This window comes from Rhamphochromis longiceps, linkage group LG17 (assembly GCF_057381845.1).
Source record: "Rhamphochromis longiceps isolate RC_006_pf linkage group LG17, R_longiceps_female_GT1.1, whole genome shotgun sequence".
NCBI classification, from domain to species: Eukaryota; Metazoa; Chordata; class Actinopteri; order Cichliformes; family Cichlidae; genus Rhamphochromis; species Rhamphochromis longiceps.
In genome coordinates, this window is record NC_140573.1 from 22,340,883 (window position 1) to 22,354,232 (window position 13,350).

General features: G+C 42.2%; 1 protein-coding gene across 3 annotated transcripts; it reads right to left on the reverse strand.

Moving 5' to 3' along the window:
- Window positions 1-3,511: 3,511 nt before the first annotated feature.
- proser2 (proline and serine rich 2) lies at window positions 3,512-12,356 on the reverse strand. Of its 3 annotated transcripts, XM_085386264.1 has the most exons (5): window positions 12,202-12,356; window positions 9,984-10,097; window positions 6,394-6,664; window positions 5,836-6,249; window positions 3,512-5,619 (listed from the first exon to the last, which is right to left on the reverse strand). In XM_085386264.1, the coding sequence occupies exons 2-5, from the start codon at window positions 10,047-10,049 to the stop codon at window positions 4,781-4,783; spliced, it is 1,590 nt and encodes a 529-aa protein (XP_085242390.1). In that variant the 5' UTR covers window positions 10,050-10,097; window positions 12,202-12,356; the 3' UTR covers window positions 3,512-4,780. The 3 variants fall into 3 exon arrangements, with proteins under 3 accessions (XP_085242390.1, XP_085242388.1, XP_085242389.1); XM_085386262.1 differs by having other exon boundaries at window positions 3,512-6,249; XM_085386263.1 differs by lacking the exon at window positions 9,984-10,097 and having other exon boundaries at window positions 3,512-6,249; window positions 12,202-12,342.
- Window positions 12,357-13,350: the final 994 nt, after the last annotated feature.

Here is a 13,350-nt window from a genome sequence, read left to right on the forward strand (position 1 = left end):
ACAGGTATTTTTTTGATCAACAGTTACATTTTTAAAAGACGTATGTCACAGTTATTTTCTAGAGTTCATTACAGTTCATTTCTAATCATCACATAATTGTTATTGATTAGGTACTTACTCTCCTATACACTCTACAGATTATAGCAAGACCTTTAAAGGCGACCTATTAGTCCCATTTCCTGCTTCATGTAATTATTCTTGGATCCTCTCAGAGTAGCTTTGCATGATTCACAGTTAAGTCAGCTGTCTTCTGATTGGCTGCCCCCCCCTAAGCCGGTGGGTGGGGCCTGTGCTTTTGGCTCAAAACTTGTAGAAACACTGACCTCATTATTAGAATTTTTTTTGTCTTGTTTAATGTGAACACCAGACATTGGGACCGGAGATTTAAGATGGAGAATAAGAAGACGTTACAAAGGTCTCTATTCCTAAACGAAATACCTTAACACAACTGTCTTTTTTTGTTTTTCTTCAAAAATGTGCTATTTATTGACAGTGTGGACAGTTAACAGAGGATACCATTGTATCCACTGCTTGCTTCAGTGAGCAGTTATTCAGTGAGTATATCACAGAAAGTGTCCATCTGACGAATGACCACATTTTGAATTCATGATGTTAAAGTATTTTCTTCCAGATGTTAACCAATCAGAAGAAAGTGGGTTTTTAGGGATGCGGGAATCTTTAAAAAATCTGTCTCAGCCTAGTTTGGTGAAACTAACAAAAAGTGAAGATTAATGCTCAGAAATGGGTACAGACAGTTTAAAGTTATATTTATGTAGAGGCAGACACCCGTGTCCTCTTCGTTTTTGGTCTTAATGCTCAGCTTACTCATGCCCCCCCTGCAGACGTGACAGCAGTGTCAGGTCAGTGCTTTTGCTGCTCTGCTGAGAAATCTCCAGCTCTCGCACCGTCGAACACTTTTTGATCTCTGCTGCGTTCAGACTTGTCAGGATTGAGTGACCTGCTCAGTGGTGGACACCTGAGTGTACATATTCAGCAGTTCTTCCACTTCTACCCAGTTTGATGATGATGTTTTTTAAAGTTTGCTAACATCCAGCTTGCTTTGATTTGTGACTTGTGTAATGTGACAAAAGTTTTTCCAGGATAACCGGGTGCCTGAGAGTCTTCCTTAGTGATGACGTGACTATAATAGATAAATATAACTTGTTAAGCCTCTAGATATATAAATATATCCCCTGTATGCTGCTACATGAACCTTTTCTGCAGCAGCTCTGTGTCTTTGCTATAGTAAAGATTACCCATAACTCAAGTTTGTCCCTGTCCAAGCTGATATTCTTTTACAGCAAGGAAAAAGCAAGAAACAGCTGCCTGCTAAAGCTTTGTCTCAGCTCATGACAAATAAAATTTACCACAATAAAAGCACAAAGTCGTCTCTCTGAATGAGGTCAGTCGTGTGTTTGAGGCATGCGAGGGTGCGCCTGTTTGTTGAGGTCTAATTACAAGGCAGCGAGAGTGGGTATTTCCTCTTTTCCCGCCCACGCCCTCCTCTAAACATTACATATGTGGAGCGCTGGAAACCATGGCCGGATTAACCGGTTAAAGGGCCATGGGGTAATCCACCAACCTATACCTCTGGGAGTCAGGTGAGTTGGAGTTTGGAGGCCAGGTCAACACCTTTGGTGCTTTCTTTGAGTATAATAGGAGCCCACAGCCAGCTATTCCAGGATACGCTCTGAACGGGTCACCACTCTGTAACTCTGATACGAGTCAAACACATGTGGTGACATACGGTGGTCCACATTTTTCCACTTAGCTGTCAGTGATTTGTATTTCTCAGGTTTATTTTCTTGTGTGTGTTTGCAATAAAACTAGAAAACAGATGGATCATAGAAAGCCTCATTTTGATTATCACAACTGGGATTCAGTCTGATTCTGTTTCCAGAGTGGAGATGGAAATGTGATGTTTGGAGGCAGACAGGAATCAGTATGACTATTTGGCTGACCCAGGGCCAACAGACAACCTGGTGATGGCGTTTTCCAGTGAGCAGACTGTTTTCTTTCTCACAGTTTTCACATTAAATTAAACAACTGGATCTTTAAATTTGTCAGATTTCTTCTGACCTGTGCTGCAGGCGGACAGCAAGCAGGGAGAATCAAGAGGGGAAGTATTCATCTTAAAGGCTTAGTTACTTTTTTCAGTTACACAAGTGTCCATTTAAAAAAAAAAAAAAGTCTGATCATCTGTTTCTTCGGTGCTTCCAGTGGTCCGGTGTTTGCAGAGGGAACAAACACCGGTTGTTTAGGGTTGTTTTCCTATGTGACGCGGTGCCGAGGTCACATCTGGGGCGGGCATAAATGTCGCGTTTGTTAATGTTCATTCAGCTCAACCTGACTGGAGAACGTGCACAATGTGAGCACCAATGTAATAAATGTGTTAAAGTTAAATATGAACACAGTGCCCACAGAGATGGGCAAGCATGCTCATTAAGAGAAACAATGGCAATAAAGGCAGAATATCAGTCATCTTGGGCACTGCCACTGACGCTGCATATACCCCCCCCCCCCCCTCTCTCTCTCTCTCACACACACACACACGCACACACACACACCCCTCAGGAATGAAAGCCTCTGTGTCAAAGGCTTATGTAAGAGTCTGCAGTCCAGACAGCTTCTTTAGTGTTGCTGCTGTTTAAAACACAAGCAGCCCAGTGTGAAATGTGGAAAATGGGTCAGAAAGTCCTTCCACAATAAAACATGAACAGGGAGGGGCTCGAGGTGCTGCAATGCACTATAAAAAGGAGCAATCCAAAGTTTTTAGATGTAATACATCACCAGCTCTCTGATTGGCTGACCCTCACAATAGAAAGTTTTAAAACTACAGATAGGTGGGGCCTGTGTGTCTGAGATTACCATATTAGGGATATCCATCTCTGTGACGTCTTAAAGCTCCAAAACAGCAGGAAATCTACAGAAGAGAGAAAAAAAGATTCACAGTGCTACAATGGTCAGTCCAGAGCTGAACCTGATTAAATGCTGTGGTGTGACCTTCAGAGATGTGCATAAACAAATCTTGCAAACCTCAATGACCTGAAGCAATGCTATAAAGAAGAAAGGGCAAATATTCCTCCACAGCTATGTGAGAGGCTGATAAAGTCATACATACAGTCACATATTTACTTCAAGTTATTGCTGCTAAAGAAGGCTCTGAATCATGGACGCTGCACAGTCCTGCAAATTAACATCTAAGGAAAGAAAACGAGGAGTTAAGCTCATGTTAACAACTTAAAAGCTGGAAAACTGTCAAGATTTCCTGCTCTAGTAGACATGCTGTACCAATACGGCTTCCATGTTGGCTACAAGTGCAAATGAGGTATCTTTGAGTCTTCTATGGTTTCAAAGAGGCTGTGCAGCTTTGATGGGTAAAATCCTAAAAAAAAAAACCAAAAAAAAAAAAACCTCCTCTCAGCTGAAACTACCCAGTCATTAAACAGCTGCTTCTTTTTCACATTCCCCAGTTAATCAGGACAAAACAGACAAAACATGCAGACAGATGTAAGATTGTTCAGTTTAATGGGTGCAAATATTCGAGCAGATGGACTATGTACAGTTTATAATGTGGATATTTCAACAATCAGAAAGAACACCAGGCTGTTCAGTTATAGCAGCAACTTTCACATGGCCGCTCAGCTTCCCTTTAACCACACAAGAGGCACTTTTTATCCCTAATCTGTGCAGACGTGACCACTTCACAGGAACATTTCCTCATAAAGTAGCTCCATACTGCAGGTATGCACCATTAGATACTTCAACATGACTGTAGCTGAACTACAGAGAACCGGAGTCTGTAAACATAAGTTTATAAAATATATACTTCAAAAGTTACTGTAGGTAAACTACAGAGGCCGGAGTCTTGATAAACACATACACACACACACACACACACACACGCACACACGCGCGCGCACACACACGCACACAGAGTTAAATAACACATTTTCAAATGTCAGAAACAACATATCGAGGATGTATTTCTAGACTGTGTGGTTTTAGTGCTCGTGTTTTGTCCAATGCTATGTGCACACCCATCCCTAAAGAGCAGTTTTTAAAGTATTCCCTCTGTGTAGTAAAAAAGTAAAAGTCCTGCCCTCAAACCCAGACCACCAGTCTGTGGTTTGGTGTGGGAGGTTTGTTCATTGGAGTAAAAATATCCCCCTGCTCGGCTCGGCTCCTCATCTTCAAGGAAACAGCATCTTTTCTTTGTTAGTCCCATACATAAGATCCCTTTTTGCTCTTTAGTGCTGATTATATTAGAAGTTTTTTAAAAAAAAAGAAAAAGTGCTTTTAACTGGAAAAACAAATACACACTAACATACCACTGACTAGAAAAAATGTCCAAAGTCAGTAAAGAAAACCAGTGAAAACAAGAAAAAGGCTCCCGTGTAACAGAGGTGATAAAGACTTCACAGTCTGAGAATCCAAGTTTTAAACAGAAAAAAAAATCCCAGTGAAAATCTATCCAACCTTAAATCCAAAGAGGCTTGAGAGCCTCCAGATTAAACTAATGCTTTTGGTAAAAAGGCTAAAAAAACTCTGGACGTTCACAATCGGACTCGTGTCACAAACAAAGCTGAGACAGGAAGCTAAATAAATGTTTTTTTCCAAACTTTTTGGAGAGATTTAAAGCAGTTTAGCTCAGCTGCACTGTCTATCTGTAAATCTGTAAAAGTCTGTCTTTATTCACTCAATAGAGGGAGCTATAACGAAACAACCTCCACCAGCAGGTAAAAACTGAGGATAAATCCAGAAAACAAACAAGAGTTCATCAAGACTTTTTCAGCAACCCCAGTTTCCTCAGTGCCTCTCTGCGTGATTCATTCATCTCCCCTCGACCAGAAAACTGCACCGTGATGCCTTGGGGACGGAACATCGAGTTGGATCTTCGCCTGTTGTCTGCGGACAAGGACGTCGCAGGTTTCTGGGGAACAATGTGCCGAGGAGGTCTCGGGGCCGGTGTTGGGGCTGGAGGTTTGGAACCCCTTGCTGGGTTTTCTGAAGTGCAATATAAGCCGGTGACTGGGTTGAAGTTTCGGCTCCTTCCTCCGTAGCTGTTGTGCTCGGGCTGCAGCAGCTCTGATTTGTAGGGCAAGGTTTGACCCCTGTCCATGTGTGAGCTAAGGATGTCGGGAAGCTCGGTCCTGGAGCCAGATAGGGAACCGGGGGTCATGACTTTGCTCTTTCCCCCGTAGGTGTTGGGATCACTGGGGTTGGAGAGTGCAGAAGCGTGGGTTCTGGGTTCATGGCTTGTTGTTGAGGGTGCAGATTCACTCTTGGAACCAACAGAAGGGTGGACCACGATGGATTTTCCTCCGTAGCTGTTAAGTGCCAACGAGGTCACCTCAGATGGCTGCTGGGGGATGGATACTTTGTTTTCCACAGGAGGTGGATAGGAGCTGCTCTGTGCAACAGCTGGACGCGACAGGCTTGGTTGGGGGTTTCTGTCGTCATTGCTCCTAGAGGAAGATGTCCTCCGAACCTCAGGTTTCCTGTCAGCATGAATCAGGGTCTGAGGTGGGGTAGTGACATGGGCTTTGGGCGATTTGGGCCCAGTCTCAGTTGTTGTTGGATGATGAGCCTCCAGTGGTGTGGGACTGCTGCCTGCACCTGTAAGAGGAACCAGCGGGGTAATGTTAGGGGTGATTTGGACTGGCATACCCCCAGACATAGCTCGATTTCTGGTTAGGCCTAGCTTAGACAGGGCCTCCATTCTAGATTTGTCTGGTGTGGGGTCACTGAAGGAAATGCTGCGAGTAGGAACATTTCGAGGCTTCTTCCCTACAATGTGTAGAGAATCGTCCTGCAGCAGAGGTTGATTCATACCTAGGTTTGCCAGCATATGCGCCTGTTTCTCCTGGATGCTCACATTAGGTGGTGGCTGGTTTTGACGGTCCTTGCTGCCAACGATCATGTTGATGTTGTCAGGGTAGTGGGTAGGCTTGGCAGATGTAGGAGGACCCTGCTTCACTGGATGATCTGTGCTTGGCTTTTCATCCACGCTGAGGTGGTGGAGTGAAGGAAGGAAGTTAGCTGTTCCTCCGGACTGGTTCTCAGCTATCTTCTTGGCAATCAGCACGGGGGTGGGGACACTGCCTGCCGGGTGGTAGGGTGTGTTCGTCTGCCCGGACATGCCACTCGGGAGGGGAGGGTTGTACTCTGAAGGCAAGCTGTCCATCGGATTGTGCCTTGGCTTTGTCTCAAAGTGGCTTTCAGGGGGTGGCACCATAGTCTGAAAGCCTGGTAGAAACAAATTGAAGAAGTTTCAGTCACCGTGATTTAGTAGTTTAGAGATGTAATTTAATAATCTGCTTCATCTACATAAACAATTTTAAATATTGTAACTGACTACCCCGAACACAAACGCCAACTGCTGTACGCTACCTCGATGGTTGGGACTGAAGATCGGCTCTTTAGAGTGCACCGAATCTGCTTCCTTGTGGACCAAGTCAATAATATCGTGATCTTTGGGGTTGGTATCGTAGGGGTTGGCGCTCATAGCCACAGGTCTAGTGACCTCTTGAGTGGCGTTTTCAAAGGGCCTTGCTCGCACAAGCCTCCAGTCGTCCTCCTCTAAACTTGCCTCCAGCGAATCAATGGTTTTCTCAAAGAACTGGATGCAGTCCTGCTCCTCTTGACTCAGGTCTTGATCATCCTGTGAAGAGATATAAAACATTTCTGCTATGTCTTCTTTGTTCCTTAACATTTTTGCCTCAAAGGTTAAAGAGTCAGGTTACTGTGAATCACTGTAGCACACACAGAGAGAGGTTTCTCCACTATTTATAAAGGGAGGGGAAGATTTGAAGGTTGCCACTTAAGAGGGAGGCACTCTGGGTTTCTGATTTAAACACTTTACACACCATTTTTCTTGTTCTTGTTTGTTTTAGTGTGCAAAAATATTTGTGTACTTCCTGTATGTGAAAGTACATACAAAGTATGAAAAAAAGATTTTGACATTTTGAAACATTTTTAAATAGAACAAGCGAGTATTTGCTGAATCATCCTTTTTTATTCTTCATGATTCAGTGATAAATGTTATTGGTTCACCGTCACCTGACCTGTGCTTCTGTAAAAATGTATCTGCACCTCATGTGCTTGCAAGCGACTACACATAGATAAATGCAGGTAATGGTGTTGGCCACGTGCATGAGCTACGCCGTAGCCTTTACATAGATTCACTGCAGATCTATTTATGAAGTGTTACTCTAATAATGACGATAATTTACTAACTGGATTTCAGGATTTATTTAATATTACCTCAAACTAGTGACTGAGCTAGTAAAGCTATCAGGATATCATTTTACTGAGGTCAAAGGGCAAGAGAGCTGAGAGTCATTTTCCCACTCGCCCCCTGCTGACCAATGAAAAGAATACATTGGCTGATTTTTTTTTCAGCAGTCATCTTGGCTTCATGGCAGAAATTGAGGAGGCGGGATTGCCAGACACCACCTGTCATTTTGTTAGTGCACTGTCTCCAAACCAAACATTACAGGTCTCACTACCATGTGTTAAACCTTCCTGTTCACTCTCGCTAATAATTCTGTCACACTTGTCTTCACCAATCCACTCGGCCTGCACTCTCTTCTTCACCTCTCCTGTGCACTGTCCGTTGCTGCGGATGATTGACTCTCGGGTATTTAAATTTATCCACCTTGTTCTTTCTGCCTGCCGCTCATGCACACACACACATATTCAGTATTGCTTTTATTCCTCTTCTCTGCAGAAAATACCTCCACTTTGTTTAGTTTGGCACTAGCACAGCAGCTCTTTTTCCATTTACGGTAAGTTCAAATCTAGGCATGTGTTCAGTTTTGAAGATATCAAAGTTGAATGTTTCTCTAAATATACAATTTTTTTTTTAAAAGGGCCTTAAAGCTGAGTTCTTTCCTGCAGCCAGCAGGCTGACTTTCATATGTGCTCTGCTCTAGTTTCCAAGAATCAGAAGAGTCAGAAAGGTGGATTATCCAAATATGCTCCTAGGTGTGCAACAATGGCAAAAAGGCTTGACTTGAGGGTTTTGCAGAATTTCTCAAACCTGCCTGTGACCTCACAGTCACTACATCTGCCCATTTTCCTGTTTATGACTGAAACATACTGAAAAAAGACTGATTATTGTTCTTAATGCAAAACAAGACAAAAAGGCCTGCTGTGGTGCTGCTTATGTCTCCTCATCACTGAGCTCCACATATATGGGTGCGAACGTTCCACGTATGACTCTCATACAGTAGGCATGTGTAGAGGGAACACAGACTTGTTTGTTCTTCCAGACTTCTTTTCCCACCCTGTTTCTGGCTCAGCTGGCCCTCCCTCTCTCTCCTGCTGGACGGCTCCCTCACCTCTTCCTCTTCACCTCCACATACTCAGAACCACCACAGCAGGGTATCCAGTGACAGCACTCAGTGGCAGTGGCCGCTGATTTTGCTGAGGTCTTTCTGTGGTCCTGATAGGATCGAGGCCACCTATTTAAACCAAACCACATGGCTTTAGGGGATCCCCTGACACAATGTGTAATGGACTTAAAAATAAATAAGAAAAAAAGCCTTGTTATGTGAACAAAGTGGTTCATTATCATTTTAAATTACAGCTGGCAACTCTATGAAAGAGTCTAAACTCTATTTTCTTTCAAAGCTCTTCAATAAAACTGATTTTTGCACGTGTCACCCGTGACTTTCGCTGGTTCAAATGTTCAGTGTTTCTACAAACTTGACTTCGCAAAGAAAACTCAAACACAAAAAAATCTGAATTGAGACATCTTAATTACTGAACTGGGATTCATGACCCAGGACTTACACGTGAGTACCACTGCTCTGAAAAGTGGACAGCAGGACTTTTACACCTTATTTGTTCTCTGTGAAGGTAATGACCTTCAGGCTGCAGTTGAAATGAAAAGTGCTACGACCAGATTACCGAGACACCTGCAAAGACAAAGACACCTGCAGCAACACCCTCGTGAAACTAATAAGAGACAAACATGCAGATCTGCTGGTTTCAGCTGCCATGAAAGTCGTCCATTGTAGCGAAGCAGCTCAGGACCTAAAAAACTGCAGCTTAACCGGTTCGGCTGTGTCATGTGCTGATAATGAATCTCATCCCTGAGGCATGTGAAGGGATTAAGTTGTTAGGCAGGTGTAGCTTCCTAGCTTCTGAAATGACTGGCTGCGTTGTGTAAACATGACGTCGAGGCCTTATCCAGCGTGAAAATGCAGCTTGAACAATTGGGTGTTCACCTGATACGCAGACTCTGTTTGCTGTGGTTAATAGGACAAAAAGAACAGGACTGCTCTTTTCTCTGCCATGATGTGACCCGCTATTGACCACACAGGGGAATACTCGTGCAGGAGCCAATTAGCAGCTTTTTCTAAAGGCTGGTGGTCTTTTATAGTTGAAAAATAGCTCCAAAATGACTGTTTTACCAACAGGAAGACTGATATTGCTGATTCCCTAAGAGAACGTTAGACATCTACATCTGTCCCTGTGCAGAGATAACAGCCAAGATCAGAGTGACCTCCAGTTTTATTTCAATTCAACTTGGCTGCAAAGCCATGCTCCTTTTGTTCCTCTGTTAGTTGTTCAGGGGCAAAATACAAAAAAAAAAAAAAACCCAGACAGTAAGACCTCTTCTGGTTGAGCAGGTTACCCTTATGCTGAAGGCTGACACAGGGGACTATTGCCCCATGGACACAACTGAACTACTCAATGGACCGATTCTTCTTTAAGATAGAAAAACTGTTGTTTCATGTCACCAGGTTTTGACAGATTAAAAACTCTAATGGGACTTTCCCCCCTTCCCTGACTTCTCTTGTGGTAACAAAGTTATTACAATTGCTTTAATTAAAAAACCAAAAAAACCCCCAAATCTGTTTAGTTTTAGCCTGTTTCCTGTGTCGGTTTGCTCATAAGAATGTGTGCTAAATTACAGAGAAGCAACAAAAAACTCAGCTGTGAGTAAACCAGAGTGGTTTTTGAGTACTCACGCCTGGTCTGGAGCTCCCATTGACCTTGTAGTAGAGGTGAGATTTTTCCTGCAGACGGAAGTCCATGTCTGGTTCTGCTCTGTAGAATCATCTAATCTGCATCTGAACGAGAGTCTGCAGACACAGAGGAGAGCATGTCAGCTCAGGCTTTAGACTTCACTGAAGGCTCAGTGTCAAGCTGTTTTTTTTGCTCCTGGCTCCATGTGATATCAGGAGTATGAGCTGCAGCCAATCAGAATGAAGTTGGCTTAAAGGGGAGGAGCTAAAACAGCTGCTCTAGAATGAAAGAGTATTGATAGTGCAGTTGGCTTGACATAGATACATATCAAGGGTTGTGCTTTTTTTTGGGTGGGTGGGGGTGGGGGGGTAAATGTTTGGATTTTTTGTGAAATATTGGACATGTTTACATATTTTGGCCTCAAACCAAGAAGGGAGGTTTTAAAATTACTTGCAACTTCTTAGGTGCTACTGCTGCTGTATAATCAATAAAAATATCTTTCAGCCACCTGGTTTTGTTATTACATGCAAGATTTCTACATCAAGTTTGTAGCAGATTTACATTTGGCCCAATAAAGAAGCAATAAAATGTAAGATTTAAAGACTGCGAGACAAAACTATATTAAGATGAATAAAGTATGCTTGCATTTGTAAATTTATTTGTAAAGCCCTCAGTTTACAGGTTACAGATTTTTTAAATAGTTGGCAGCAGTTGCAGAAAGCAGCAGTTTTTTTGTTGTAAGGTCATAAAGAGCTGGATTAATCTTCAACAGCATTAAAAACCTGTCGGATAAATGTAGTGTTTCCCTCAGGAACGTAACGGAGCACAAGGGTAAATTTAGTCCACAGCACCTGATGGACCAGTTAACCGAGAGCAGGAAGCTGCAGAACAGGATCGCAGAGCCGAAACCAACGAGCTTCTCGGCCGACACATTCCTGCTTGATGCCGCGCTCATGACAAGAACAAAGAGAAATGCTGCTTGATGAGTTTGAAAAGACAGAAATGAGGAAGTGGCCGGAGGGCCAAGAAAAATCTGAGTATAGATGAGGCGGTCACAGTGAATGAATCTGGGTCTGAAACCAGCCCGGGTTCACATGGGTCCTCAGTCACAGCTCAGCAGGGCATTAGGTTTAGTACAAGCACAACACTTTGTTACCTGTCACACAGCTAAACCGGATCTGCAGGTGTGGAGATCAATTATGAACCAATTTATCTCCAAGTTGTGTAAAGAAAACCCCCAAATCAACATAACTCAGATTGAAAGTGTTCAATCGTGAGGCACAGGCTCATTCTGAATATCATTGTTGGGTTAACTGCCAAAAACCTTAGATAAAAAATTAAAAACACTGCAATGGTACTTCTGTTTAAGTCTTGACTACTTGAACCCAGACTGTTCTCTTTCCACCACTGTTAAGCTATTATTGTTATTTTATAAAGACTTCTACTTTCTTCTTCTTCTTCTTTTTTTTTGATTAGATAAAATATGTATCCTTCTAATCTAGAATAATTTCATGGTCACAGTTAGGGAGCAGCTGGGTTGCTCTGGCTCAGGACTTGTAGGTGTTAAATGGTGAGTCAATGATGAAACACAGAGGAGTGTTACTGCACAGTTATGAATGAAACCAAGCCCAGGCAGTTACGCGCACTCATTCCTCTGTTATCAATATTAATATTTCTCCTGAGTCCATTATTTTTAAGCATCTTTAGATTTTCTTTGGTTTATTTACATTTCTCCATGATTATTGATAAATTGATGTAAACGACTATTTTTTAATGTTTTTTTTACACTGACATGCTGTAAATGATCTTTACTTTCAACATTTGAAATACAGCACATTTTTAATTACTCGTGAACTTAACTTTTCCTTTAAAGGATAACGAATAATACATACTTTTATGCACACATCCCTGCTCATGGAAATGATTATTAACAGTGAATCCTTTCAGTTTTCACGAGATCGTCACAAACTGATAAAACAGGCTTTACATGTGTCTCTCATTCTTATAGGAAGTCTGTCCATATATTCTGAAGTGTCTTCAGTGTATTGCATTTTAACCTTAAACATCTATCAGACAATCACTAAAAAATAAATTTGCCTTAGAAAACGTTCTTTTCCATTTTACACCTGGACAAAAAACAAAACACCCCCCCCCCCCCCAAAAAAAAATAAATAAAATAAAATAACTAAATGCGGTGAAATGCAGGAAAGTGAAACTTACCCATAAAATCCTCGCACTAATCATTCTGAAGTTCAAACCAGAAACTGGACAGATGACTTTCCTCCTTCACAGAGAAGGCAGCAACATCAGCCTCTAATCTGGCTGGAAACGATAGTCCGAGCTCCGTGTGCGTAATGACACCATTCGGCTCGTTACGCATTACTTAAAAACACGGGGGAAACTCCACCCCCAGAAGGGTGTGTGTGTGGTTTATTCAGGTGTGTGACACAGTGGAAATATATTACACACACACACATACACACCTCAGAGTATCATAGGGATGGGTTCAGAAGCAGTAGGACATGTGAGCTTTGTTTCGTTTCGTTTCGTTTTGACATGTAACTGAACGCATCACATTCCTGTTATTCTTTTGGGACAATAGAAGAACAATAGAAACAGTTTACATCAAATATAGATCAGCCAGCTCCCTGAATCTGCATCTTTATATATCTATATCATATCTCCACATTACACAGTTCCAGAGTGACATATTAACTGACTCCTCCGGAGAATGTGTCGCCGTTTTACACTAAAGAATCCAAATTGTGTGTAAAATACTTAAATTTAGCTCCACAGTCATAAAACGTAATATGACGTCACCGACGGGACTCGCTGTGCTGCTCACTGAGTAACTGTAACTTGCAGATTACTCAGGTTTTGAGTACCCTGATTCCCCCCCCCCCCAAACTTTATATAGACTGGCTGACAACAACACAAAAAGGAGCACTAAGAAAATAAACGGAAAAAAAATAAACTCAAACACAAAATGCCAGAGCTTTAAAATCGTTCTAACACACTCAATTATACAAGTATAATGTTTAAAAAGGTGATCGAGGCTTTTTAATTCTTATTGTCCATTATTGAGTAAATATTTTGCATTATATACAAAAGTAAACGGAGAACTTGAATTTATGAACCACTGTTTCCTATCGGTTCCACAAAAAGAACAATTTAAATTGATATCACCTTCAAGTCTCTGATGGTAGTGGTTAGTTGGATAGAACCTATGAAGCATTTTAAAAGAAACGTCCTTTATTGGTCATAAAGAGTTTTTGTGGTAAAAGCCAGACTTTGTGCCACCAGTTATTTTCCACAAAGCTGGACCAGTATGTTTGAGAAGAGGGCGAACATGTGCAGTCTCGAGGAAAC

What these genes read in the sequence shown, in the direction of transcription:
- proser2 (XM_085386262.1), bottom strand. Translation starts at nt 10,049, where the DNA reads ATGGACTTCCGTCTGCAGGAAAAATCTCACCTCTACTACAAGGTCAAT. An exon ending in ATGGGAGCTCCAGACCAGGC is followed by an intron (nt 6,665 to 9,983) that starts GTGAGTACTCAA and finishes ATCTCTTCACAG; the next exon opens with GATGATCAAGACCTGAGTCA. An exon ending in CTTCAGTCCCAACCATCGAG is followed by an intron (nt 6,250 to 6,393) that starts GTAGCGTACAGC and finishes TGTTTCTACCAG; the next exon opens with GCTTTCAGACTATGGTGCCA.